Source organism: Tauraco erythrolophus, unplaced genomic scaffold (assembly GCF_009769465.1).
Source record: "Tauraco erythrolophus isolate bTauEry1 unplaced genomic scaffold, bTauEry1.pri scaffold_63_arrow_ctg1, whole genome shotgun sequence".
Taxonomy (NCBI): domain Eukaryota; kingdom Metazoa; phylum Chordata; class Aves; order Musophagiformes; family Musophagidae; genus Tauraco; species Tauraco erythrolophus.
In genome coordinates, this window is record NW_028238631.1 from 92,416 (window position 1) to 119,009 (window position 26,594).

The 26,594-nt window shown below is 63.6% G+C and overlaps 3 protein-coding genes across 4 annotated transcripts in view; 2 read left to right on the forward strand and 1 right to left on the reverse strand.

The window, feature by feature from the left end:
* The first annotated feature begins 251 nt into the window (after window positions 1–251).
* AUP1 (AUP1 lipid droplet regulating VLDL assembly factor) lies at window positions 252–10,480 on the forward strand. Of its 2 annotated transcripts, none has more exons than XM_086630977.1 (12): window positions 252–336; window positions 716–853; window positions 1,334–1,484; window positions 2,382–2,569; window positions 2,646–2,718; window positions 5,569–5,642; window positions 6,522–6,588; window positions 7,150–7,261; window positions 7,597–7,743; window positions 7,919–8,082; window positions 8,292–8,380; window positions 10,432–10,480. In XM_086630977.1, exons 1-12 carry the CDS (start codon window positions 287–289, stop codon window positions 10,478–10,480), a joined length of 1,302 nt encoding a protein of 433 aa, XP_086487103.1. In that variant the 5' UTR covers window positions 252–286. The 2 variants fall into 2 exon arrangements, with proteins under 2 accessions (XP_086487103.1, XP_086487102.1); XM_086630976.1 differs by having other exon boundaries at window positions 7,150–7,255.
* A 528-nt stretch (window positions 10,481–11,008) lies between these two features.
* Window positions 11,009–13,165, forward strand: LOC147525805 (BCL2/adenovirus E1B 19 kDa protein-interacting protein 3-like). Its single transcript, XM_086630970.1, has 6 exons — window positions 11,009–11,030; window positions 11,621–11,750; window positions 11,859–11,988; window positions 12,061–12,155; window positions 12,298–12,447; window positions 12,775–13,165. Exons 1-6 carry the CDS (start codon window positions 11,009–11,011, stop codon window positions 12,821–12,823), a joined length of 576 nt encoding a protein of 191 aa, XP_086487096.1. The 3' UTR covers window positions 12,824–13,165.
* A 1,014-nt stretch (window positions 13,166–14,179) lies between these two features.
* Window positions 14,180–26,594, reverse strand: part of LOC147525806 (dedicator of cytokinesis protein 2-like) — a 74,073-nt gene continuing 61,658 nt past the window's right edge. The window contains exons 29-53 of the mRNA XM_086630978.1: window positions 25,473–25,571; window positions 25,080–25,174; window positions 24,394–24,472; window positions 23,881–23,981; window positions 23,601–23,659; window positions 22,630–22,778; window positions 22,043–22,128; window positions 21,251–21,407; window positions 20,908–20,948; window positions 20,590–20,680; window positions 20,396–20,515; window positions 19,688–19,777; window positions 19,474–19,578; window positions 18,303–18,444; window positions 18,049–18,130; window positions 17,865–17,949; window positions 17,522–17,608; window positions 16,955–17,131; window positions 16,727–16,810; window positions 16,466–16,603; window positions 16,040–16,125; window positions 15,396–15,546; window positions 15,060–15,171; window positions 14,337–14,470; window positions 14,180–14,269 (exon numbers count right to left, since the gene is read on the reverse strand). Of these exons, the coding sequence (XP_086487104.1) occupies window positions 14,180–14,269; window positions 14,337–14,470; window positions 15,060–15,171; window positions 15,396–15,546; window positions 16,040–16,125; window positions 16,466–16,603; window positions 16,727–16,810; window positions 16,955–17,131; window positions 17,522–17,608; window positions 17,865–17,949; window positions 18,049–18,130; window positions 18,303–18,444; window positions 19,474–19,578; window positions 19,688–19,777; window positions 20,396–20,515; window positions 20,590–20,680; window positions 20,908–20,948; window positions 21,251–21,407; window positions 22,043–22,128; window positions 22,630–22,778; window positions 23,601–23,659; window positions 23,881–23,981; window positions 24,394–24,472; window positions 25,080–25,174; window positions 25,473–25,571 (2,640 nt within the window). The remainder of the gene's footprint in view (window positions 14,270–14,336; window positions 14,471–15,059; window positions 15,172–15,395; window positions 15,547–16,039; window positions 16,126–16,465; window positions 16,604–16,726; window positions 16,811–16,954; window positions 17,132–17,521; window positions 17,609–17,864; window positions 17,950–18,048; window positions 18,131–18,302; window positions 18,445–19,473; window positions 19,579–19,687; window positions 19,778–20,395; window positions 20,516–20,589; window positions 20,681–20,907; window positions 20,949–21,250; window positions 21,408–22,042; window positions 22,129–22,629; window positions 22,779–23,600; window positions 23,660–23,880; window positions 23,982–24,393; window positions 24,473–25,079; window positions 25,175–25,472; window positions 25,572–26,594) is intronic.

A 26,594-nucleotide genomic window follows, 5' to 3' on the forward strand; every position in this document is an offset into this window, starting at 1 on the left:
GCAGTACGCCACGGGGCGCGCCGGGAGCTGCGCTGCCGCCGGTAGCCGCCTCGGGAGCCGTAGCGCGGCCGCCGGTGGCGGAGGGCGGGCGCGGTCCGCGGCGGGAGCACGAGGCCCGCCGAGGGCCCGCGGCCGAAGGCGGGGGCGGCGGTGCGGGGGGGGGTGGCGCGTTGCACGCCGGGAAGGCGCCGCACCTCCCAGGCTGCCCTGCGCGGGCCGAGCGGGCGGCCGCGGCGGAAGATGGCGGCGGGTGTCGGGTGGCCCTGAGGCACCGGGTGCGGTGGGGATGGAGCCTCCTGCGACCCCGGGCCCCGAGCGGCTCTTCGACTCGCACCGGTGAGAGATGCGGCGGCCGTAGGGGTGGGGCCGCGGGCTGCTGGGGGAGGCCCGGGGGTTCGGGGTGTCCCGGGGGAGGCCCGGGGGCTCGGGGTGTCCCGGGGGAGGGCCGCCCAGGAAGCTGCGGTGTCTCTGGCGAGAGGCGCCGGGGGAAGCTCCGTGGGGAGGGCCGGGGTGTCCTGTGTGGGGAGCGGCGGGGGTTCGGGGTGTGCCCGGGAGGCCCGGGGCGGGCTGGCTGACTCCTCGGGGCGGCCCGGGAGGTCACGCAGAGCAGAGGGCGCGGGGTGGTCCCTGCGGAGGGCCCGGGTGGGCAGCTGGGGCTCTGCCCGTCCCATTCGTGCCCCAGCCACGCTGTCTGTGCTGCTCTTGGACCCTACAGGTTTCCGACCGACGGGTTCCTGCTTCTGGCCCTGCTGCTCTACGCGCCCGTGGGACTCTGCCTGCTCGTCCTGCGCCTCTTCATCGGCGTGCACGTCTTTCTGGTCAGCTGCGCCTTGCCCGACAGCGTGCTGCGACGGTGCGTGAGCCCGGCAGTGCCCAGGGCGTGGAGCTCCTGCTGTTGCTGGGGGTGGGGGCGTGCTGTGCAGACACTGCTGTGGGGCGGTGGGGGGTGGGAGGGCTTGCCCTTCGGGGTCCGTAGCTGTGGAGGCTTGGCTCATGCAGAGGTGCACAGGGAGCTGTGGTTTTGGGACTCTTTGTCCCCAGGAGCCATGAAGGTGCTTTCTCTGTGCTCAAGGACTGATCTGAAACACTCGGATCAGCTGGGGATCCTGCTCAGAAATTCCGTGCGTGGCTTTACTGCCCCATGTTTCATGCTGCAGTTCTGTAGGCAGACTTCAGCCCCAACAGTTCCTATCCTGGGCATCTGTCATACTGTTTCCATTTTGTACCAGTGTCCTTTTGCAAGTTACACGAATTCCCAGCTCTCTCTTCTTTTTGTTGGAAACGTATACCAGCGATGGCTCAGATTGCAAGACACTTTCCTCCCCCCTCCCAGGTTTATTGTACGTGTCATGTGCTCGGTGCTGGGCTTATTTGTGCGGCAAAGCGATCCCCAGCTTCGTGATGTCAACGTGAGGGTGTATATCGCCAACCACGTGACGCAATTCGACCACAACATCATCAACCTTCTGACCTCATGTAATACGGTGAGTAGCTTGGAGCCGAATGTGGTGGGGCTGGAAGCCCCTCTCTCCAAGAGAGGTGAACGGAGAGCTCATTTAGAGTTTAGGTGTTGCCCTGAGCCTCTTCTGTTCCTATTTATTAACCCAGGATTGTACAAGGCTTGAGTTTTTTGCTGTGGTTCAGTGTCACGCTGTAGGCTGTGCATGAATAAATGAAACAGGGTGAGGAGGAACAGGAGATGTTATGGTGGTTATTTATTTTATTGGAAGACAGTGGGTAAATCTTTGTATCTTTTTCTGGCGTTTCAAACAGGTGGTGTCAGAAGCAGGGCTGGCTGTGGGGTTTGCCCACAGCTTGGGTTGCCGCTCTGGTGTGTGTGGGCAGCTGGCTGCAGGGCAGAGGAGTGCGAGGGGAGCTGCGTGGTGGGGCAGTGGTGCTCGGGTTATGGTTGTGTAACTTTCCCTGTGCTCTTGTGAAATTCCTTATGTGTGGAGTTCCTGAATCGACAGGCTCCGAACGTGCCTGGGGGTGAGCTGGCTGGTCCTGTATCCTGAACAGCAGTAGACTTGCTCCTGACCTGGAGTAAAGTAATTCTTGGAAGTAGCATGTCCTTTGCCAAGTGTGTCAGGAACTACTAGAGAGAACGTGGGGAAACGCGGCTGTCGCCCACGGCATGGGGGCAGACAGGGTGCAGTCTGAACTGAAGATCAGGAATCAAATTCCTAGGGAATCAGGGACAGAGCAGCTGCTGAAGCCTGGCAGTAATGTGCTCTCTGCCACTGGTGCTTTTAGCATGCAGGTTGCTCCCTCAGTCCCCAGAGGCATTTTTGGTCATAAGCAGGAGCTTTGTCACCTGGGAAAGCAGGCCTTGAGGGGAGGACAGGACAGCACTTCTTCCTTACTCCTGTCTTTCCTTGCAGCCTGCGTTGAATGGTGCCCCTGGCTTCATCTGCTGGTCACGGGGGTTCATGGAGCTGGGAGTAACGGGAAGCCGGGCAGAGCTGGTGGATTCCCTGAAGGTGTATTCATCCCACAGAGGAAACCCACCGCTGCTGCTGTTCCCAGAGGAGGCTGCCACCAATGGCCGGGCTGGCCTGCTCCGCTTCAGGTACTAGGAGTGGGTATTCCTGCGGCGGGGCTGCGGTCCCTTCGGGGTCATTCACTGCTGAATTCTTCCTTTCCAGCTCGTGGCCGTTCTCAGTCTTGGATGTGGTGCAGCCCGTTGCCCTACAGGTTCAGAGGCCTTTGATCACTGTGGTGAGTGAGGGACACGGGGCCAGGAGGAGTTGCGGAGGCGTACGCTGTGCCAGGGTCTTGGCCATGCCGTTGATTCTGCTGCTGCTTTGAAGCCTGTGGGCAGTGCCGCCTGGCCTTGTGTCCTGTCGCCCCCCGGAGCCGCTTCTCAGTGGTTTCCAAGCTCCTTTCTGCCCAGTCAATACCCTCTTGCTTACACTGGCAACTTTGATAAACGCGTCGGTGTCGCAGCTGTCCACCATTGTGCCATCGGCATCCATGACACTGTGTCTCATCTCCTCTTTGCGAGCTCCCTGCTTTCAAAGTGCTTGGGAAGAGCAGCTCCAGTCGCCCCGGAGAACGGCTGGTGTGCCCAGGTCAGGCGAGGCTCCGGCGTAGGGTGGAACTCGGGCCTCCCGAACGCAGACGTGTCACGTGATGCAAGAGTGGCTTCGGAAAAGCGGCAAAGTTCATGATGATAACGCTTGTGCTGCTAAAGAGATTGCGACAAAACTGTTCTCGGCTTGTTTGCAGAGTGAGATTTTGTTGAATTTCTTATTTCTTGAAACGATTTATGGATCTGCTTGATTGACACGTACATTCTGCATTTGTCTGACGTTTGAGTTGATCCTTTAACGTCCATCTTTTTAAGGTAGCCGGGCACAGTGGACAGAGTTAAAGCCATGTAGCAGCAGGTCACAAAACATCACTGCCCAAACGCAAACAGCAGCGTGCGGGTATTCCGAGGTTCCGTTAGGGATTCGTTCTTTGCCCGGTGTCGTTTGGTGCTTTTATTGGCGCTGCGGGCATCGATCCTGAGATCCTTGCCGGTGAGTTCAGGTCAGTGAACAGCGAAGGAGCCGGATTATTGATTGTGATCCAGTGAACTGCCGAGAGCTGTTAGTAAGTCTGATGTGGTCTGTGGGTGCGTAACGAGGAATACCTGGCAGGGTGAGGAACGCAGCGTTAGCTGGATGCGTGCCGTGATGAAAACCTCCGAAATATCCTGCGCAGCTCTGGTAGCCTCGCTGTCAAGGAAGTGGGGCAGCAGCAGAGAGAGTTCAAGGATGCCGTGAGCATGATGCAGGGTCCAGAGAGCAACGCGTAAAGGCACTCAGCTTAATCAGCTTACCAGAGAAAAGGCAGAGGGATTCTTGCGCACAGCTGCTTGCACGCTGGAGGAGAGGCTTAAGAGCGGAGGATTCTTTTTTTATTTTTCTGGCAAAGCACGCAGCAGCGGTCCTTGCAGGTGCTGAGGCTAAACGTCGGTACTGCACGAGTTCAGTTCTGGATTAAGATGCAGTTTTCTGACAGTGAGGGTAATTGGAATTTTTGAATGACTGCTCTAGAGAGTGGGAGAGCTGTCCTCCTCCGGGCTGTTTATAATGAATATCTTCTCTTTTTCTGGTTCTGAATCCTGCGAGAAATTCTGTGAGATGTGACGAGTTGGGTGTTTGTCTTTGTGCTTTTCCCTTGGTGAACGTTCAGGAGAACAGCACGTGTGTAACTGCAGATCCGTTCGAAGGTGCTGGTTGGAGTCAGTTCTTGGCTCAGGTTTTTACCTTCAGAGGTCGAGCAGGACTCTGCCCTTCGTGCACATCGGTTAAGTAAATCCTGGTGAATTTCTTACGTAATTCTAAGCCGTCAGAAGCTTCCGAGGACTGGAGATGAGACACTTTGAATGGTTCCATCAGCTTTCTTAGACACGTATGTGATACACGTCAGACGCTGGGCTGAGCAAACCACCAAAACTGGGTTTAAGAAAGACTTTTCTCCAGCTGCAGCTGGCTCGCACCTTGAAGGAGGGTGCTGTGCTGGGGCACAGGGCAGCGTAACTGAAGCCTGGCTATTGGCATCGCCATAAGGCGTTTGATTTTAGCTTTCTTCCTTCTCTTTATCCAGGAGATGAGGCTTCTTTGTGTTACCCTTGGTGACTGTGGTTTCGAGGCTTTTCTCATTTATAGCACCTCTTTCCAGGCTGCGGCATAAACCAGGCACAAGGCCCTGTCTCAGGGCCACGCTGCTTTGGTCAAGGACCAGGTCAGGTGTGAAAGAAGCTGAGGCAGCTACCTTGCACGCTGCAGATCTTGAGATGGTGTTCTCACCAGCTTGTGGAAAGTTTAGTCACAGCAGGATAAAAGTAACCAACTGCAAAAATTCCAGGAACAACGTCCGTTCAACAGCAAATTCTTTACAATGGTTGAAAAGCGTAGGTTGTGGGGAGTCTCTGGAGGTCTTTAGTTCAGCTCTGTGCTCGCAGTCAGGCTGGTTTCTGAGTATGGCCTGGCTGTTGGGCTGTGTCCTGTTGGGAAGGACGGAGAGCCCACCACTTCAGAGTGCCTGTTCAGTGCTCTCTGCTGGCAGGCGTCGCAGTACTTCTTGGGGAAAAGGTTTACTTATTTTTAGAAACAGGAAGGAAGTAATAAATTACAGCTCACCTCTAACGATTTATCTGCAAAGTGAAGAGTTGTTTAAGGCTTCAGAGCGCAGCCACACTGCAGAGGCTGTTCCCATCAGAGTAAGGAAGGATCATTCCTGATTCTAAGGAAACATTAGTAGGCCTTGCAGCATCTTCGATCCTTTCTAAAGGCACAGTCTGGCAGAGAATGTGAGGATATTGAGGGGAACCCCTGCTGGGAGGAAAAGGTGACTTGGAGCAGTTAAAACTGACTCTCCTGCTCTGCCTGGTGAAGACTGAGGAAGGTGAATGTGCCCTCGTGCCAGCCCTCGCCGTGCGCTGCTTTGCCAGTCCTCTGCCTGCGTGCCTGTCGCTCGCGGCCGCGGCTCAGCTGTCTGCTGCCTTCCTGCCTCCCTGGTGGGAGACCTGACCAGCCCGTTCCGTGGGCCGCCGTCTCATTGTGCTCTCTTCCCCAGAGTGTGGCTGACTCCTCCTGGATCGCAGAGCTGCTCTGGACCTTCTTTGTTCCCTTCACAGTATATCAAGTAAGGTACTATCTCCCTTTCTTTCGTTTGGGGCAGGGTGTAGGGTGGGCAGAGAGCCTGACCTTTTGCCGTTGCAGTAGGAGATGTTTTGGTAGGCGCTAACGCGCGCCCCTGTGGTGGTATCTCAGCATGGCTTTGTTCAGCATTGTTTGGTCCCTGCCAGCTCCAGCTTCTGGACCAGCTGCTGAAGTGGAGGCGGCTCTTGGTTCTGGCATTCAGTTGGTGATGGAGAGGAGTCTCTGGGGGCTTTTACATCCAGTTTGCTGGGTGTATTTTTGAAGCTAGCTGCCCTGCTGCAGTTCACCCCAGGGCTGCGCGGGTCCCCTGGGAGATTCCCTGCAGGCAGCCCAGCCCTCGAGCGTCTGTCTCTTCCCTGCAGTCCCCTGGGAAATGCAGAGGTGGCTCAGACACCTGTCCCGGGCCCAGGTGGGCTGAGCAGCTTTGGTGTAATACGGGTTCGTAGGCAGCGGAAGGGGCTTGGAGTCAAATTTAGGGCTCAGGCTATTTCGGCAAAGAGTCGTCTTGTGCTGTAGCTTTCCCTGGCTGTGTCTGGCCCGAGCCTTGCTGATCTGTTTTCTGCTTTCATGTAAATGGCAACGGCCCCTCGTTTGGGGCCTTTCTGGGAGCTTCACTAGGAGACACTTGGCATGTTACGCTTGAGTGCTAATAAAGATTCACTGAGCCAGTTTTGTCTCCTGAGCCGTGCCTTGCCCTTAATTTTGCCAGCTAGCATCGAGGTTTGGCGCTTGTCTTGTGGGGAGAGGTTTGGGGTGAGCAGGGAGAGCTGAGGTGGGGATAGCACCTTTGCACTGCTGATCCCAGATGGGACTGGCTCCTCCAGCAGCCCTTGAAGCAGTCAGCCCAGTGCTGTTGTCCCCATTCAGGTGGATGCCGTCTGTCCCCAGACGAGCTGAAGAACTGAGTGAGGATTTTGCGCTCCGAGTTCAGGAGGTAGGAGGATGACGTGGGAGAGGGATGTGTAGGACTCCTGCAATTTGGGATGGTCACAGAGGAGAGTGGGGTGCCAGCAGAGTTGCAGAGGGCGTTTCCGGATGGGTGTGTTTGTACGATGGGAACTCTGGCCCGTATTTATTGCCCCTTATAATTAATTCAGTTTTTCCATGGCCTATTTGCTACCCCCCAGTTATCAAGGCTCTCCCCATCTGGTTCAAACCTTTCACTCCCTTTTCATAATACCACGAATCAAATAAAGCAATTGTTTCTCCAACTTCCCCTCATGTGCCAGGGACTTCATAGCTCCTGCACCAAAGCTCTTGTATCTGCCTGTCAGCCTGTCTTGGCAGGATGATATTGCCTATCCTGGTCCTTCAAGTGCTCCATGCAACACTGAAATGCACCACTGTGGCCCTGGAGAAATCAGTTCCCAGTCCTCTTCCCCTCGCCACGGCTCCACACAGGCCTGTACATCCGATACATGCCCCTGCAGATGGGAATGCGGGGTCATACGTGTTGTGTGTTGTGTACATGTGACTCTTCTCTACGTTTGTGCAGCTCTTGGCCATGGAGCTGGGTGTGGTATCCACACGGCTCACTGCAGCAGATAAAACTGAACACATGAAGAGGCTGAGACACACATCGCTTCTCCCCTTTGCCCCAGGTAGGTGTCCTGGCTACAGAACAGCCACTTGGGCTTTGCCTTTGGGGAGGTGTCAAAGGCAAAGGTCTCCTCTCCCTCCTCCCTCTTGGCATGGAGGGAGAGGAGAAGGCATGCTTGACATCCTCCTGGGGAGCAGGGGCCACCTGTGTGCTTTAGGCAGGGGGTTGCGGCTCGCTGGCAGGGAGAGTGCCACCACTCCTGAGCACAGACCTGATGGTTGTGTGCAGGAAGTGCGGCTTTCTTACCACACCAGTTCACACTAGGGAAAGCAGAGCTGTTGCAGCTCAAAGGCCATGCACCTTTAGGCCACCCTCTTGTGCCCGCTGTTCTTTCTCTTGCAGCCTCAAGCCAGCCCCTGGCAGCCAGGCCCAGGGTGCCTTCCAGCCCGACTGGAGTTGTTCCTGAGGATGTGCGGATCACAGCAATGGCTCAGCGGGTCAAGGAGGTGCTCCCTCATGTGCCTCTGGAGGTCATCAGGATAGACCTGGGTAAGAGAGGCCTGGGGTGTTAGCAGGGACGCAGCTCACCTTCCATGCCAAGTCTCTGTGAATACCTGAAAGCAGAAACCTTGTGCCTGCTGCACTGTGGAGCACAACAACAGCAAGGATGTGAGTGTCTTGAGGCAGTGGCTCCCTCTCTAACAGATCTTCTTTGTCCCTACAGCCCAAACCAACTGTGTGGATACCACCATTGCCAACTTGCTGGAGGGGAGAGTACCCTTCTTCCCTGAAAGTAAGGAGGCTGGTACTGACCTGCCTGCTCCATCTACCTCCCAGGCTGCAGCTGCTTCTGGCATCCAGGGCTCCATAGCTGTGCCTTCTTCCAAGGTACTTTTGGTGGTTGTGTTGTCTCCTCTGGTCTGATGGCTTGCAGCCAGAGCATGGTGGCCTGTGTTCAGGACTAGCTGTGATGTCAGGGGAGTGCAGCATTTTAAACCAGAGACCGAAGTGGCATGCTGGGTCTGTGCAGAGCCACTGAGGAGGTCTCCTGGCTTCGTCTGACTGTCTCCTGATGGCTCTTGTGCTTTCTGTTCCAGCCGGCTACAAAGCAATTCGCAAAGTCCCCTGTGGAGCGGCACCTGTCCTTGCAAGAGCGGAAGCGAGCGTTGTACGACTATGCCAGGAGGTGAGTCTACGCAGACCTCCCCCTGTCAGAGTCCCCAAAACCCCGTCCCCAAAACGCCTCTTGCTTCGCCTCGTGTCCTCCCAGTGCTCCCCTCTGGCCCAAGGCAGCGGGGCTGAGGCAGGGAACCATGGCTGAAGGAGAGAGGAGGCAGGTGCTTGTCTGCTTTGCCTCTTCCAAGCATGCAGCCCCTTGTCATTCCTAGGAAGCGCTCTGTCTCCTGAATTGACACTGGGCTTCTGGTTTTAGGGACTAGGTGGGATTCTAGCTGTTTGCCAGAAACACAGCTGCTGAGGAATGGAGCTTAGCAAAAAAAATCTCCTGTGGTTCTTCGGTGAAACAGATTTGATAGAAGTCATTGTGGGACTACAGATTTCTTTGGAATTAGTAAGGACGCTATGGAACAGTCATTTTGGAGAGAAGTTGGCTGTTTGGCAACAGGGACAGTGCAGTAAGTGGAGAACTGCAGAGAACAGGGGGCAAGTTTGACCTCTGTGCAGGATTTTGACGGGACAAATACTGGAACAAATGCCCCATTCTGGTGTCTGGGTCTGTTTTTAGAAAAGATACTGAAAATTCAGGATGAGTTTGGAGGGTAAGCCAAGTCTGTTCCACATGCTGTAAATGAGATGGCACACTATATATAACTCTGGGTGGAGGAACCAGGTTCGGAAAGGCTGTTTAATGTGGCAGAGAAAAGCAGAATAGTGACTCATGTGACAGACTTTACACAGGTAATGGGGTAGTTGTTTCTGAAAAGGAAATGGATTTGTCAGTGGAATAAGCTTCCAGCAGAAGTGGTGGCTTCTGGGTGTCTCCCGGAATGCCCGGCTGACTCCTTAGAAGATGCTCTAGAAGATGGTAGAGATGAGGGAGTGTTCAGCTCAGCCTGCGTGCTGCAAGGTCGGGGCTCCGCTCTGAGCGCAGGGTCTTGCTGTGGAGAGCGAGCCCCTCTGGTGCCACGCTCGGGCGCTGCACTGGGCTTTGCTCCAGAGCACGCCAGCAGTTGGGACAAGATTGCAGAGGCTCAGGGATCAGTTAAACCTTTTGGATCCTGTGGCTTTTGGCAGCACATCAGCTTCTCCCTGCGGTTGAAAGTCTGGAAGTTCCATGGTTGACGGTTGAAGCCAGGCGAACTCGGAAGTGCCCCTTTCTGAAGGGGTAGCCCCAGGTGACTCTGGGTAGCCCTTAAGTCACCGAGAATTTAACAGGACTGTTTTTCTGAAAGATCATTTCAGTTCAGAGGAATTACATCTCGGAATAGTCCTGTGCCGTAGAGAATGTCAGACTCTGTCTTCAGAGTTGTCCCCAGACCTTTTAACCCAAGCACAGGGATGGCTCAGGGCTCTTGCTTGACCCACCAGGCACGACTGGTTCACCAGCAGAGGGAAGGAGGTGAAAGTCCTTTCTTCTGACTTTGTTGCTCTTCCCCATCCCGATCTTTTATGTCCCTTTTCTGCGGCTCTTCTGGCTGTAGAGCAGTGGTGTCTCTACTCCTCTGGGAGAAAGGGGTCCCGAGGAGATGTGGAAAGGTGACCATGCTCCTCATCTTTGCTCCAAGGAACTACTCCGGGCTGCTGCCAGCGGTCTCCAGCAGGCTCTGGCAGCTCGGTCCGGCGCAGCCCATGCTGGGCTCACGCTGTCGCACTGGTCCCCACCAGTGACTTCCTTCAGCCGTGTGGCTTTCCCGGAGCAGCCCGCTCTGCCTGCCGGCTGCACCGGAGCTTCCCCAGGCTCCATGAAAGCTTGAGATGAAAACAGGGTCCGAGGGAGGGAGGGAGTGTGCGGCCGGGGGAGCGCCCCGGCTCGGTGCCTGGTGCGGGGCCTCCAGCCGCGCTCCCCCGGAGCAGGGAGGCCGCTTCAGCCCCGCGGCCCGCACCCCCCCGCACCCCCGTTTGCGCCCCGCTCCTCTCCGCCCCGCCCCCGCATCCCACCGCCCCGGCCCCTTGTGCCCCCTGCGACGCCCGGGCGGCGCTGCCCGGTCGGGTCTCTGGGAGCACCGTCGGGCGGTCCGGGGCGGCGGGGCCGGTGCCTGACGGCGCTTTCTCCCGCAGGAGGTTCGCCGAGAAGCACGGCGCGGCGCGGGCCGGCGGCAGCCCCTGAGCGGGCGCGGCGGGGCGGGCCCGGAAGCGCCTGTGCCCTGCGCGGCCGGGCCGGGCGGGCCCCCGGCGGCGGAAATAAACGGCGGCAGCGTCTGGCGCGGCTCGGCTCTGCGGGGGCGGGGCGGGGCGGGGCGGGGCGGGGCCACCGGGGCGGGGGGCGGGGCCCCGGGCGGGGGCGGGGCCAGCGCGGCTCCGTGCGCCTCCGCACGCGCCGCGGCCGCCGCCCGCTCGCGCGCCGCACGTAGGCGCCGCTTAAAGGGGCAACGCGGCGGCCCCGGCTCCTCCTGCGCCGGGAGAGCCGCGGCGGGCGGCCGCGCCCCCGACGCGGTGCTGGCGGCCAACTTGCAGGGGACGGGGCCTCCGTCGGCGCTCCCGCCGGGCTGCGGGCGCCGCGGGCCCCAGGGGACGGAGCCGGTGCCCTTTTAAGACGCGGTGCCCCGGTGCCGGTGGTTTTATTTACATGGGGGCTCGCGGGCGTCACGTGACTGGCAGAGCGGCGGGGGCTGAGCGCGGCCGCACTCGCGGGGCCATGGCGCGCGCCGGCGACGACGGTCCGTGCGGGGCGCGGGGCGGTGCGGGCCCGGGGGGGGCTGAGTCCGCGGGAGTCCCGGGGGGACCGGACGTGCCCCGCGGTGTCTGGGTCAGCGGGGCGCCAGGCGGGCGGACGTGCACGTGGGGGGGGTCCAGGTCAGCGGGTGTCCCGGGAGGGTGGGCGTGCAGGGGGAAGGGGGGGGCGCGGGTCAGCGGGAAGCCCGGGTGGGTGTCCCGGGTGGGCTCACGTGCACCGGGAGGGACTGATCCCGTGGAGGTCCGAGTGGGCTGGTGTGCCCCGGGGGGTGGGATCGATGGCGCTCTGGGGCGGGGGGGGGCTGAGGCGGACGGGGGTCCCGGGGGAGCCGGGCACGCCGAGGAGCAGCCCTGGGGAGGTGGGGGGGGAGCGGGTAGGGGTTACACAAGATGTCCCAGATCAGAAATGGTGCTCCGTGCTCCTGCGGTGCGGGGTGCACCGGGGAGGGCTCCTGGCCAGGACGGGGTGAGCCAAGGAGGCCTCTGGGGCAGAGTGGGGAGCGCTGGTGGGCCCCGGGCAGAGCAGGTGGGCAGCACGGGGACTAGGCTGGTGCTGGGCTGACAGCCCCCCCAGGCTCCTGGGTGGAGCTGCGGTGTGGCCCAGGGTGCCCGGAGCCCGAGCCTGTGCCCTCGCGGTTCTCCTGCCACGCCGATGTAGAGCAGATGCTGCTGGAAGCTCAGCTGGAGATGGAGAGCGGCGACAGGTGAGTCCCAGGGAGGAGCCCAGGCCCCTGGAGTCCTGCCCGGCAGGGCGGGCATCAGGGCTCCAAGGGGCAGCGTGGGCTTGGTGACCGAGGGGGTTGTGTTTGCAGCCCCCTGCTCACGCTGGGCTCCCCGGCCTGGGATGACAACGGAGCCGGTCAGACGAGTGAGCAACCTGGGGAGAGCAAGCTGCTCCCTCCCTGCAGCCAGCCCCAGCCGGGGTGCCCCCACCCCCGACAGGTAAGGGAGGCTGCACCCCGCGGGCCGTGCTGGCCGTGCCCCCGGCCTCACCTGCCCTGCACCTCCTTCTAGAGGGATGTGCCGGAGGATGCCGAGCGGAGGGAGCGACGCCTGCCAGCATCCCTCGGCTGGGCCTGTGCCCGCCGCCCGCAGCATCGGTCTCCAAAGTAAGGCCCGTGTCCTCTACCAGCGCGCCCCGCTGTCCCCCACCCTTGCTGTCTGCTTTGCTGCCCCGTCCTGCTGTCCCATCCCGTCCCGCGGGCTCTGCCCTTTTCCCTCCTGCCCCCGTTAACCGTGCGCTTTTCCCAGGGAGTTTGCCTTTGTGTGCTCCCCCCAGCCGGTGCTGTGGAGCCTGCAGGGAGGTGCAGTGGGGAGGAAGAAGAGACTTTTCAGTTCAGAGCTGCTGCTGCTCTTCATCCCCTCGCTGCTGCTCAGCCATGTGCTGACCCTGGGGCTGGGGTGAGTTTCTGATGGGGCTGATCCGTGCTGCCGAGGGGCCTCGGCTGGAACGGACCCCTTGGGTGCAGACAGGGTGAGCCCTGCACAGTCTGGGGCTCTCTGGGGGCCTCTGGCTGCCCTGGCCCAAGGGGCTGTCCCCATGGAAAGCAGGGGGATGGGGGAACGCTCTTGCGTTTGGACTGCTCATCCTTGGGTGCTGCTCCGCACCACTTCCCCCGGCAGCCGCCGCCATCTCCGTGGCTGCTGCCCACTCCTCTCGCTGTGCCTTGCTGCGGCCCAGCGGGCTGTCCCCACGGAGTTGCCTTATGGTCACTCTCTCCAATCCAGGATCTACATTGGGAAGCGGCTGGCAGCCTCCTCGGCAAACCCGCTGTGAAGACCTGGGCTCAGCGAGAGATGGCCGGCTCCACTGCCCCGCGTCTCCGCCCGGCGTGTGGAGGGTGCCCAGGCACCAGCGCAGCCCAGCTGCTCCCAGGCTTCGTGTTTGTGACACGAGGTGCTGTCTCCCTTGTCCCTTCCTCAGCCCCAGCCCAGGGAGCTGATCCTACACTCCCACGTAGACAGGAACCCACTGATGGCAGCTCCCTGCTGCAGGCAGCCCCTGCGCCCCCCATCCCTTGGGTACGGGTCCAGGTTCCTCCTTGGTAACGCAGGACTGTAAATACGGCTGCTGAGCCCGCGACGCCCCGCGCGAATAAAGAGCCCTGTGCCAGCTCGGGAGGCAGAGCAGCGTGCCGGCACTTACCGCGCCAGAGCCGGCACAGCCCGGCCAGGGGAGCGGGAGCGTGTGCCTCGGCAGTGTCGGGCTCCCATGGGCTTTCCCTGCTTCAGGGCTCCTGGCCAGAGGGCGAGTCCCTGCTCTGCAGGGTGCTGGAGCACAGTGCTGGGGTGGTGCTGGGGCACAGTGCCAGGGTGGTGCCTGGCTGTGGAAGGGCCCCTGGTCGGGCTGTGCGTGAGCAGGGATGAGCGCTTTGGCACACACAGGGCTTTCAGCCCCGCTGCAGGGTGCCTGGCTGACGTGTTAGTCCTTTATTAGCAGCCACGGCCGTGGCCTGTGGCAGCAGGGACGCAGGGGCTGGAGCCCAGCACGGCTGGCTGCAGCAGCGGCACCAGCCTGGCACAGGCAGGGCTGCAAAGCTGGGTACCGGCAGGAGAGCCAGTGCTGCAAAGCGCGATGCTGCCCCGGCCCGCCCGCAGACCCGCCGACTCCCGGGCAGCCGCAGTGCCTGGGCCAGAGCGTTGGTCCCAGTGCTGCAGGGTGGGCTGGGCAGCCAAGGGACAAGGAGCTGCCCCTGGGGTGGAGGGCAGGAGGAGGGAAGAGCTGAGCACATGCTGGCAGAGAGCTCATTGCCGTGCGCGTGGTCCGCGGGCAGTTCAGGGCGGAGGGAGGAAAGTTTTTTGGTGCAGCGTGGTCACGCGGGTGGGAGCTCAGGGCAGCTCCACAAGGCAGAGACGTCCCGGCCCGAGGGCACCTGGGGGTGGCAAGAGTCAGACCTGGCAGGACGCAGGCCGGTGGTGCCCTGTGCCACCCTGGGTGCCGGGGTGCGCAGGGAGTCGCGCAGCTGTGTGGGATGCTTCTGGTGCAAGTACTGCAGGAGGGGTGGTCCAGCGGGCGAGGGTCAGGCAGGGCTGTTCATCCGGCAGCCAGCTGGGAGCGGGGGCACCGCGGGCTTCTCCATCCGTGGGCAGGGGTGGCTGCGAGCGGGCAGTGTGGCTGCAGGTGGGCGCTGGGTCAGAGCTGTGATAACCGCTTGGACTTTGGTGGTGGCAGCGGCGGTGACTTCAGCCCTTTGTTTCCATCCGTGGTCGGTGATGTGGACGCCTGAAGCAGAGAGGGTGGTTACCGGGGTGGGGGGCGGTGGGGGCCGGGGGCCTGGGTCTGGCAGTACCTTCCCTCCAGTCATGATGCCGCTCTGCTCCAGGAATGTCTCGTACACTGTGGGGCTGATCTTGCGGGGCAGCGGCGGCGCCTTGCTGGCACTCTTCACGCGGCCGCCGAAGCCAGTGGGAGACAGGGCCAGCCCTGGGAAGTAGGGGAGGTGGGAGCCTGGGAGGGCTCGTGGGGCCCATTGGGGTGCCCTGAGCCAGTGGGTGCCCCAGGCTGCCAGGGCTGGCTCTCCTGCCTGCGGGAGCATGACGGCCCTGGCAGTGGGGCTGGGGGTGGCTGGGGGCACAAGCCCAGCCGGGAGTGTGGGCTGGCTCCCACTGGGAGCTGGTCTTGACACTGAGACCCAGCAGCACAAGGTCTGGGGTCGATGACTGGCAGCTCCGTGGGGAGCACTCGGTGGGGGACGTGCAAACCGCATGGGATCTGCCTGTGCTCTTGGTACGAAGCACTCCCTGCCCACTCCCTGCCCGCTCCCTGCCCGCTCCCTGCTGGGGGACGTGCTTGCCCTGTTGTGGGGATGGGCTGAGGGTGCCTGTGCTGGGGTGTGGAGCTGGGAGTGTGGGTACCTGCACTGCTGGGGCAGGGGCACAGCCCCGCTCGTGGAGACAAGGGTTGGATGCTGCCTGGGGCTGTAGGGGCCAGGGAAGGAGCTCCCCCAGCCATGCCAGGGGCCGGGGTGGGCACTGGGAAGGCACCCCGAGCCAGCAGCCGTGGCAGGGAGTACCTGCAGTGCCGGGCTGGGCACCGGTGGCGTTTCGGCTTGGCGGGGGCTGGTTTCCTTCAGAGCTGCCCAGGCTGCCCTCGTTCATGTTGCGGGAGAGTCTCTGCTTCTCGTCCTGGGGCACGGAGTGGGGGCTCAGCACCGCGGGGTCCAGGCTGCATCGCAGCACCCGCAGCCCCGGGAACGCAGGAGCCCCTGGCAGGGTGTGATGCTCCCCAGCCGTGCTGGGGACTGGTGCTGCCAGCTGGGCCAGGGGCTCCAGGTGCAGCAGGACGCCACGGGGAGCATGAGCAGGGCCCTGGGGAGGAGAGGAGGCACCGGGGCTGTGCCGAGCATCACCTTGGACTCTGGCAGCTCCGAGATGGACTGGCGCGCCTCCTGCCGCCGGTACCCGAAGAAGGTGCTGGAGCGGTTCTCTTTGCGCTCGCTCCTGCGGTCCTCGCTCTCGGAGGTGCGAGGGGCAGGCTGCGGGGTTGGGGGTGCCTCCGTGCTGAGGAGCAGCTGTGGCTGGTGAGGGGTGGGTGGGCAGCAGGGGGAGTGGGGAGCAGGGGAATGGGGAGTGGGGCTGTGCCGGGGCCAGCTGGCCCGTGGCCAGGAGTGGCCGCCCTGAGCTGGGCACCAGCACCGTCTCTGGCAGAGCTCAGCAGTGGATGTTTTGGGGGAACAAGCCAGCAAGACAAGCGTGGATGGCTCAGGTGACAGCAGTGTCCAGGTGAGCCTGGGGGCTGCACATGGGGTGTCTTTGCTCCATGCCCCCCCCCCGGGGACAGGGCCACCACGGTGGCACGGCAGGATGGACCCCAAGCCCAAGATGCGGCTCGGAATAAAGGGAAGCCGGGAGGGCAATGGGCTGGGCAGGAGGGAGAAGTGTCCGGGGTGGAGAGTGAAGATGGCTCAGCAGTGCGGGACCAGCAGGTGAGGGTGGTGAGAGGGGTGGTGAGGGGGGGTGGCTCGGGGCCAGCACTCCCCACCACACCACTTGCCTGTCTCCAGCGTGGCTCAGCTTGTCCCAGTCGGGTCCCCAGGCCATGGAGCGGGGTCGTCCACTGCGCCGGTCCTCAAAGCAGAGCTGAGAGCACAGAGAGCCTGAGAGGGAGCCAGGAGGGATGGGAGTGCCGAGCCTCCCCTTCCCTTCCCTTGGCTCGGCCCGGGCTGGCAGTGCCGGTCGTGGTTTTGTGCCAGTACCAGCCACCCCTCGGCAGGGTTGTCCCCCCACTCAGGGCAGGCGGGGACCCCGAGGTTCCCCGTGCACAGTGCCCCTCCCCCTGCTGCTGCAGCTGCGGCTGCATCAGCCAGTTCCCTGCTGCCCCAGACCTGCACTGGCTTGTCCAGTGTCATCCCACCGGTGCCGTGCACCACCTGTGCCGCCCCGGCCATGCCCGCACTGCGCTCACCGCCCTGGCACTCACCATCTCCCGCACGCCGTACTGGCTCTCCACCTTGGCCCGCAGCTGCTCGAAGCACTGCTCCATGCGCTCGTGGAAGGGCCGCAGGTCCTCCGTCACCTTCCGCCTGTGGATCCGGATCCCCTCTGCCAGCAGCGGGGTCTGTGGGACAACAGGGACAGGTCCACCCACACTTGCGGGGCTCCTCGGGGACAGGGACGCCGGGCACGCGGTGCCCCGGGGCAGCTGGCCCCTCTGCCGCCAGAGGGGTGCCACGGGCTGTACCTGCCAGGCAATCAGGTCCTTCAGCTTCTCGATGTTCCTCTTGTCCTCGGGGTGCTCCTGCAGGTAGGACTCCTGGAAAAAGGCCTGCAGGAACCCCATCTCAGTCCCGCTGAGGGGCTGGCTGGGCTCTGTCCAGGCAGGAGGTGGCACTAAGCGGTGCCAGCGCCTGCCCTTGCCAGCCCTGAGAGTGCCCGCACTGGCCCCAGCACAGCACCCGCGTGTCCTCACCGTCTCATACTTGGCAAAGCCACCCATGACCGCAGGGTCCACGATGCCATTGAGCAGCATGGAGAGCGGGTTGACGGGCAGGCCGGGGTCACTCTGGTGCCGGTTGATCTCGCTCATAATTTTCTCATTTGTTTTCATCATGGTCTCGATGGCGTTTTCCAGGGGCGAGATGATGGTCTGCGCCCAGGGAGGGAGGGTCAGCAGCCGGCTGACCCAGCGACCTGCCCATCCGGCTTGGGGCTGGCCGGGTGGTCTCTCCCTGGCCCCGCAGGAGGGCAGCCCCGGGGTGGCGTATCTCATCCCATGAAGCCCCTCGGACCCCCGGCACCGGCTGCCGGGAGCTGAGCCAAAGGCTCACAGGGAAGTGCTGGCCCTCGGCTGGGAGTGCCACTGCGGCAGGGTCAGTCCTGCAGGCAAGAGGCTGCAGGCGGGTGAGGGTCGCGTGGCAGCGGTGAGCTTATGGGAGACCCGGGTAACGTCACCGTCGCCGGGGTGGGCAGCGGCGTGATGCTTCTGGGAGAAGGGGTGCCCTGGGGGGGCCCCGCTGCCCCCACTCCCCCTCCTCACCGTGGTGGTGGAGGTCACCGCGAACCAGCGCAGGATGCCGGGCAGGGGGTAGGCTGTTACGAAGGTTGTCCGCTCGATCCACATGTTCTGCCGGGAGGACAGTGGTCATCCCGCCACCCTCCTCCTCCTCACCCTGGGACACCCCTGGCTGCCCCGTGGGGCCGGGGGCTCCCACCTTTCCTTCCCACGGGCACGGGACCACCACCTTGCCCAGCCCAGGACTGGGGAACCCCCAGTCTCTCCTGTATCCCCCTTCCTCTGGACACCTGGCTCCTCACAGGGCCCCCCCAGTGCTCCCCGTCCCTCCCAGCTGGGGGTCCTGGCAGCCCCTGCCAGCACTCACTGCAAATTCATTGTCTGGATCCTTTGGGCCTTTCTTGAAGGGCCGCGAGTAGCTGAACTTCTGCACGTGGTTGGCTTTATAGAAACTGCAGGGGAGGGAGGGGGCAGAGCGTGGGACAGGTGCCCGTTGCGTCCCCTCCCACGGGGAGCAGAGCGGGTGCACCCCTCCATGCTGGGGCACTCACCTGGTGATCTGCTCCGGGATGCTCCGGTCCTTGAACCGGACCTTGGCTTCCTCCACCGGCTGCACGGTGAAACACTGGATATCTGTGGGAGTGAAGGAGCCACGGGCGCACACTGGGGGGGGTGGGGGCTGCAGGGGAGAGGGGCCCCAGGGCCCGGAGGGGGAGAGCCCCAGGGGTCCTTGGGACCCGCTCAGGGGGCGATGGCACAGGGAAGGCGCTGCCCTCCCAGCCCCGTCCCTGTGCTCAGAGGATACACTGGCCCGGGGAGCCCGTGATGTCCTGGCCAGGTGGAGACGTGCTCTTCAGCTTCTCAGCGTTGGGGAAGGGGCTCAGCAGCCGCATCTCGAAGTCCTCCCGGCGCTCGTACTCCTTGCCCCGGTAAATGAAGATCTTGTTCTGCGGGAGAGGAAGATGGCAGCGTGTCCCAGCACGCCGTGGAGCCGGGCCAGGGAGCCCCCGGCCTGTGCTCTGGCTGCAGAGAGCCCCAGGGCGTCAGGGGCGCAGGCGCCGACGAGGCTGAGCCCCCGGCTGAGCGGGAGACCTTCCCTCTTGAAAAATTTCCCCAAATCCAGCAATTGGAGGAAAATGGACCTGGCACTGCCCGTGCCAGAGGGGGTGCTCCTCCGCAGCGGCACGGAGGAGAGGAGCTTTGGGATGGAGCTGCCCTGCCATGACGCTCGATGGGACGAGCCACTGCGTTAGCAGCGGAGCGTGCAGTGTGTGCCGGGCAAAGGAGCATCATCCGCGGGTGCTGGCGGAGCCGGTGGCACCTCGGGGCTGCAGTCACGCCGGCTGTCCCGCTGGCACGTGGACTGGGCAGACCAGGCAGCGCACCCAATGCGAGAGCTCCGAGGGGCGGCCATTCCATCAGTTCGCTCATACGAAGGGGGCAGAGCTGGGGGGTCCGCTGGGGCAGGGGCCGAGTGCTGGAGGGGCAGTGCCGGAGCCACCGCTCTGCCCGCGCTCCTGGAGGGTTCCCGGGAAGGTGACGGGGGGCTGGAGGAGCAGCGGCTCCTCGCCTGCCGCTGGGGCTGCGGCTTCTCGCTTCGTGCTTTTCACGGGCAGCCAAGATCCTGCCCTGAGCCCCACAAATCCCCGTCTCCCCCCGCTGTGCCCCACTCGCCCTGTCCCCAGGGGACACCCACGTCCTGGCAGGCGAGGACCCTGTGCGCTGCCAGGGCTCCTCCAGTTCTCCCAGCGGGGGATCACCTGGCCGGAGCGCTTGGCACCCCGGCATCACCATGCCCACCGCAGTGAGGGGCCCCATCCCTGGGGAGCAGGGACACTGCCAGGGCTTGGCTCACGGGGTGCCACCAAGGTGGCCACGGCCATGAGGCTCAGCCCAGGCGCCGGCGCTGGCTGGGGCGGGTGCAGCATGTGGCTGCTGGCACGGTACTGGCATTGGGGCGGCTGGGAGCCACTCACCCGCAGGAAGGTGGGGAAGCCTTGCCCATAGTAGCCCACGGCGAAGTAGTCCGGGCTGGGCCGCAGCACCTTCAGGATCTTCTCGTAGAACTCGGCTTCCCGCTGCTGCAGGGGAAAGGGGCAGGAGTGGGGATGGGATGGGAGCCCCACAGACCTCCCGTCCTTCCCCACGGCTCTGACGCCGTGGCCGCCCCCGGCCGAGCTGGGCACTCACCAGGATGCCACTCAGCATTTCGTAGTCAAAGACTTCGGTCTCATACTGCTCTGCCAGCTCCTTGCAGATGTGGATGGCCTCCTCCCACATCTGCAGGAGATGGGGCCAGGACAGGAGCCCCATGGTGTGGGGTGAGCTGGGGGGTGGGGGGCACTGGGGGCTTTCAGAGGAGACCAGCCTTGTCTAGGGGGCACCCACAGCCCTGCTCCTCAGCGAGGCGGGACGGGCTCTCCCCGCAGGGGTGGCTGCTCCGGCTGGGTGCCACCGGGCAGCAGCAGGACTCGATTTCCCACCATCTCCAGCACCTGAGCCCCTGCCTGGGTGAGCCCCTCACCCGGGGTGCCCCAGCTGCTGGGCAGTGACGGGGCTGGGGGCTGAGGCTGAGCTGAGACAGAACGGGATGGGACGGGACAGGATAGGATGGGATGGGACGGGACGGGACGGGATGGGATGGGATGGGATGGGTCAGATCACAGGGAAGGACAGCCATGGCAGCTGGGCGGCTGCGGGGTCGAACCACCCAGCCCAGGCTCACTGTGGGGCAGCTCCAGCCCCACCACCGCAGTGGGGCAGGTGGATGGGCTGTGCTGAGGCTGGGGGCTTGGAGCAGGAGGCAGCAGTGGCCGGGGGCCGAGCTTGCCCTGGGACAGCCCAGCTCCTGCCATCCTGGCAGGGCTCGGGGGGCTGCTGGGGCATGCGGCCGCTCACCTTGCCCTGGTCGAAGTAGTGGATGATCTGGTTGTAGAGAGCCTCTTTCAGCTGGCGCTGGGTGTGCAGGCACGGGCTGTGCAAGCCCTGCACGGGCGCTGCCGGCGCCTCGTCCGACCACTGCGCAGAGGCAGCAGGAGCTCGTCACGCTGAGCCCTCGGCCCCCGCAGCCCCCGCAGCCCCCCGGGACCCACCTTGAGGAGCCGGGCGTGCAGCAGGAGGGTGTAGGCTCCCTCCGTGTAGTTCTCGTAGCTGACGTGCAAGTCCTTCAGCTTGTACAGGTACCTGAGGGGGGTTCCGTGGCAGTTGGGGGTCCATCCCGTGCTCCCCCACGGGGCAGAGTCCCCGGCTGGCAGCTGGTGGGGGCAGAGCCCCCAGCACCCTGCCCTTGTGGCCACTCCGCCATCCCCGTCCCGCGTGCCTGGGACCAGGGTGGCAGGGGGCTGGGGCAGCTCGGGGCCCCGGGACCCCTCACCCCCAGGTGATGCCAGCCTCCCCGGGGCCGTGCTCACCTGATGTACATGGCCTGGCGGTCTATCTCCTTGTAGAAGTTCTGGGGAAGAGCAGATGAGGCTGTTTTGAGTGGCCCCGGGAGGGGGGACATGCTGCAGCCCCCAACACTCCCATACCTCACTCTGGGTCACAGTGCCGCTGGGACCATCCCCATGCAGGGACGGGGCTGCCCTCGGCAGCAGGAGCTGCACGGTGCCGCCCAGCGAGCACCTCCCGGGGGCACCGGGTCTGGCACCACCTGCACCCCATCTCGGCTGTGCCGGGGGCACCGCAGCCCTCGGGGGACCCGGGGGGATGTAGGGCTGAGCCCTGGGGGGCTGGGGACACAGGGCAGGTGCCCACCAGGAGGTTGACGGTGCAGCTCATGCTGTAGGTTTTGTTCTCGTCATTCATGACAGCCCGGTAGTCAAGAAGCCGCTCCAGGAGCCCCGTCACCAGCGCCACGAAGTTCTCCCCGGGCTTGGCCAGCTCAGGGTGTCTCTGGCAGCAGCTGAGCAGGCTGGGGAGGAGAGGAGGTCACGGGTGCCACTGCACGCTCAGCTCCGCAGTGCTCCCACCGCTGCCCCAGCTCAGCTCCCCTGAGGTGCAGGGAGTTGGGGGGGGCCAGGAGTCCCCAGCAAGGAATGACAAGCAACACCTGGTATGCAGCGAGACAGAGTGCTGTCCCCAAACAGGTACATCAGGGAGGGGGGAGAGACCTGACAGCTCCAGCTGCCCTGCACACAAACCTGTGACGGGCACCATGGGGCAAGAGCAAAGCCTGGGCAGGACAGGGGCATCGCCCAGGACAGGGGCAATATGGGGGGCTGGGGCATCAGCTGAGGCAGGGCAGGGGTAATTCCTGGGGCAGAGGTAGTGCCTGGGGCAGGGCAGGGGTAATTCCTGGGGCAGGGGCATTGCCTGGGGCAGGCAGGGGCAGGCTGGCTGGGCAGCCGTGGTGCAGAAGAGGGACATGACGCTGCCCAGGCAGCAGCCTTCCTCTTAGGTCCCACTCCCCTGAGAGCCGTGCTCTGGGTCAGAGCACAGCGTGAGGAGGAGTGGGATGGCCGAGATTCAGCTGGGGCAGGAGCGCGGCAGCCAGCGAAGGGTCGTGCCCTGGAGGGAAGGGTGCGCGGGGCTGCCCTGCACACTCACATGCTCTCAAAAAGCTGCTTGTACTGCTCATCCCCGCGGCCGCCCTCCACCTCGCTGTCCAGCTTGCGCAGGATCTCGTCTTCGAACTGCGGAGACGGGCTTGAGCGCGGCCTCGGGCTGCAGCCGCCGGGACGCGGGGCCGCGGCGCAGGGGCGCGGGGGGCTGCGGGGGCTGGAGCCGGCTCGAGACCCCAGACAGCCCCCAGGCTCGGCTGCTGCAGCCCCAGGACTGCCCGGCACAGCTGAGTCCCTGCCCCTCTCCCAGGGCATCCGGCTCCCCGGTGTGGATGAGTCCCCGCACCGTCCCGGCACAGACAGGGCCCCATCCTGTTCTCGGGGTCCCTGACCTGCTCCCCAGGTCCCCGTCTCGCTCCGGTGCTGGCCTCGTCGCTGTCCCCCAGCAGCCTGGGCGCAGCAGACCCCAGGGGGCTCTGGATGGTGCTCTGTGCCCCCCGACACCACAGCCCTCCCTGCCAGGGGTCCCCCATTGCCCAGATGATGCTCAGCTTTCAGGTCCCCGGGGTCTGTGCTCTGGTGAGGAGCAGGATCTGGCCACATTGGTGTCTTGCCGCGGCCCTGGGCACTCACCCGGCTGAAGCTCTCGGTCAGCTGGTACTCGCAGAGCATCATGTCGAAGAAGATGGGGATGGTGGACTTGCGCAGCTCCAGCTCTGGCACCAGCGTCATCTCCAGGATGGGGCCCACCATGCCCGGGATGAACTCGATCTTGTGACGGCCTGGGAGGGCAGGGAAGGTTGGGGGGGCCTGGGGGCTGCCACCCGTTCCCTGGGCCAGCCCTGGCCTGGCACCCCACGGCTGTAAACGGGCAGCAACGCGTGGAAGGGGAGGGGGAGTGGTGCCAGGAAGAGGTCAGCATGCCCAGGGCAGGCAGCTGCCGCAGAACCAGGCAGTCCTCCGGGACAGCCGTGCTGGCAGGCTGGTAACGCTGTACGGCCAGGACAGCGTGGCAAACGCTCTGCTACGGGACCTAGAGGCCCTGGCACACATGAATAACCCATGCAGCAGCCTGTGGGCACCCGTCACCGCTCCTCTGCTGTGCTGTGGGCTGCCCCACACGCTTCCCACAGCTCCCTGCTGGGGCGTGGGGCAGAGACCCGAGATGCTGCGTCCTGCCTGCCTGCCCCGGGATGCTGCCGGCCCCATGACACAAGGCACGGCAGGAGCACGCAGGATCTGGCAACAGGAAGGCAGAGCTGCAGGCAGACGCCAGCCCGGCGCGGGGAGGCTGCCCGCAGGGAGCGCGAGCACGCGGCCGGTCACAGTGCCTGCGGGCTCACACACCCACCGCCTTGCACGCCGGCAGATACGCACATCCCGTGGGATCACGTATCCCACAGATTGCATGTCCTGTCCCCCAGCCTTGCACACCTGCAGCTTCCCCTGCCTGCGGGCTCGCACGCCCTGCTCATGCCTGCGGCTCCCATGCCCCACACCAGCAACACCCCACTCGCCAGCACCCATTCTGGGGACAGTGCTGGTGAACACCAGCCTTCACAGACTTGCCAAGCCTCCTCGCTGCTGGCCACACCGTGGCTCACCTAGGCTGTACCACATGTCCCGAATGGAAGCTCCGATCGTGGCTCTCATGTCCCCGTACCTGCCAGGACAGATGTTGGTTAGCATCACGCTGCAGCCTGGGGCACAGTGCCCAGGCCAGGGGCCCAAGCACAGCCCGACCGGCTCATCCCAAAATCCCTGACCCACGGTCTGGCAGCAGCCTGGGGCAGGAACCTGAAGCCGAGCTCCAGAGCTCGGTCCTGTGGTGCTGCTGGCAGGCGGCTGGGCCGGGGAGGGCCAGCGAAGGCACGGGTGACTCACTTGGCCAGGATGCTGTTGCGCTTGGCTTGGGAGAAATTCTCCAGCTGCAGCGAGTCCTGGGTGAGGAAAGCCACGGCCAGGTGGAAATAGTTGTTCCAAAGCTAGGGGACAAGGGACAATGGCTTTAAACTGAAAGAGGGGAGGTTGAGATTAGATCTAAGGAAGAAATTTTTTACATTGAGGGTGGTGAGGCACTGGCACAGGTTGCCCAGAGAAGCTGTGGCTGCCCCATCCCTGGAAGTGTTCAAGGCCAGGTTAGATGGGGCTTTGGGCAACCTGGTGTAGTGGAGGGTGTCCCTGCCCATGGCAGGGGGGGTGGAACTGACTGATCTTTGAGGTCCCTTCCGACCCAAACCGTTCTGTGGTTCTGTGATTCTAAGCTGCAGCAAAAGTGTGGGGACAAACAGCAGGCTGGGTGGCACAGGGAGGGGGACAGGCAGCATGGCACCTCGCCCCCAGCCCTCCAACCCCGCAAGGCACAGCAGCCCCAGGGCCGGGGCAGCACCTGCTCACCTGCAGCTCGAAGCTGCTGTCGCTCAGGAACATCTCCGTCAAGGTGGCAGCAAAGTGGTTGATGGTGCGCAGGAACTCCCTGTGGGGTGAGCGGCCGTGGGGCACTGAGCGGAGGGCAGCTGCATCGCCCGCCCACCGACACCCCCGGGGCCAAACTGCAGTGGGTAGACAGGCTGGGGCTCCCAGCACCAGCGAGGAGCGGTGGGGGGGGGCCAGGCCTGGCAGTGCCACGGGGCTGCGGCTGCCCGCACCCACGCTCCAGCTGGTCCCTTCCGCCCGCTGCGGTGTAGCCGAATGCTGCCTGGGTGCACTGGTCCTGCATGCCCAGCATCCCTGCCCTGTGCGGGCACCCAGCATGGCAGGATGGGGTGTCTGGCGCCAGCTTCCCGCTGCCCCTCGGGAGTCCCCAAGCCCACCAATGGGGCTGCAGAGAGCAGCTCCGCCACCCACCTCCCAGACGGGGCCAGACTGTCCCAGGACGGAGCAGGGAGTGTCGGAGCTGCCCTGAGCCAGCAGGAGCACGGACTCAGGGCTGTTAGAGGGTGGGCTTGGAGGGGGTTGAGCTGGCCTCAGGCTGCCCGGCACAGCTGTGCTCCAGTGTCTGCGTGCCCCAGCAAGGTGCCCCAGGTTCTCACATCCAGCCCCAACATCTGCCCATGGGTCCCTGCCGGCCCAGAGGTCCTCACCGGTTCTGCACCATGTTCATCACCATCCAGTCAGAGGGGTACACTGTCTTGCCAATCAGGTCCTTGAAGAGGATGAAGGTCTCCATGAGGAAGTCCTGCCGGGGAGGAAGAGGTGTCAGGAGCTGGGCTTGACCACGATGCCCTCCCAGGGTGATGCTCTGCTGAGCACTGGGGCTGGGAGGAGCCCTTGTCACCCGACAGCAAGAGCTTCACCTCCGCGGAGTGGGGATGTGGGCGGTGCCAGCACCCAGGGCAGGGGGCACCAGTGCCGGGTGCCCAGAGGCAGGCAGGGCACCAGGATCGGTGGGACACCCCAGCCGAGACGTGGGGTAGAGAGGCAGGGAGGTGCCAGTGAGGGAGGGCCCGGGTCTCGCTGCGTGGGGCAGCACTCACCATCAGCTCGGGACGGGAGGGAAATGCCTTGATGTAGGAGCTGTAGTGGTCCTTGTCCATCTGGCTCAGGATGGCAGCCATGCAGGCCACGTAGTGACTCTGGTGGAGGGGGGCTGGTCAGGCACCGCCAAGGCCCCAGCTGGCACCACGAGGTGGGCAGGGGACAAGGGACACCCCCATGGCTGGCACCGCGGGGTGTGATGGGGCCCCAAGGGGCCCACGTGCCCATCCATGTTCCTCCAGCTGGTCCGTACCCCAGAGCCCCGGCTGCCCTGGGATTCCTTCGCCCTCCGCCTGCCGCAGCCCCCTCCTCCCCAGCCCTCCAGCCCTCTGCCCCGCTCAGCCCCAGCTCGTGCAGCCCCAGCTCCTGCAGCCAGCCCTTCCTCTCCCAGTCCTGCACTTCCCGCTCCAGAGGCAGGACGGCTCTGGCAGCTGCCGTGATGCTGGGGAGGACACGGACATGACTACACAGCATGTTTGCTGTAGCACACGTCCGTAATTTTTAAGGTAATTTAAGGCAATCTGTGGATATAAGTGCATTTTGAAAACGGGAAGCAGCTTCTTTCTGGAGGCCCGTGTGTCTGGAGAGCCTCTAGAGAAGGGTCCCAAACTGGGCCATTAACTCCAGTCCCGCTCTGGGTGCTCACAGCTTTGTTGCGGGATGAGCAGCGCGGCGGCGGCACAGGATGCCCGTCACTAAACGGGGAGAAAGGCTACGCCTGATCTCCGGATGACTGGGATTTGGAGATCCATCCTTTTGCTGCGCCGCTGGCGAAAGGAGGGGTGTGGGTGGCAGATGCAGCACCCCCCTGCCCCTCACCACCGCGGTTCTGCTCCCCTTTCGCTGCTCAGCACGTTTGCTTGACGGTGCTTCCGACATAAAACCTGATTCTGCAAGAGACTCCAAAGCACTTTGAGTATTGACGCGTTAAAAGGAAGTTTTGTGCTTGGGACAAAGCTACAGGAAACTCCCCAGGGAATGGAGCTCAGGCGTCGCCGCGCACCCGGAGTCACCCGGGGACGCAGCAGCCCTGGTCCAGCCCCGCGGCACAGCAGCAGAGCAGCGCGTGGAAGAGCTGGCGGCGCTCAGCACGGGCTGCCATGCCAACGGTGTCGTCACCC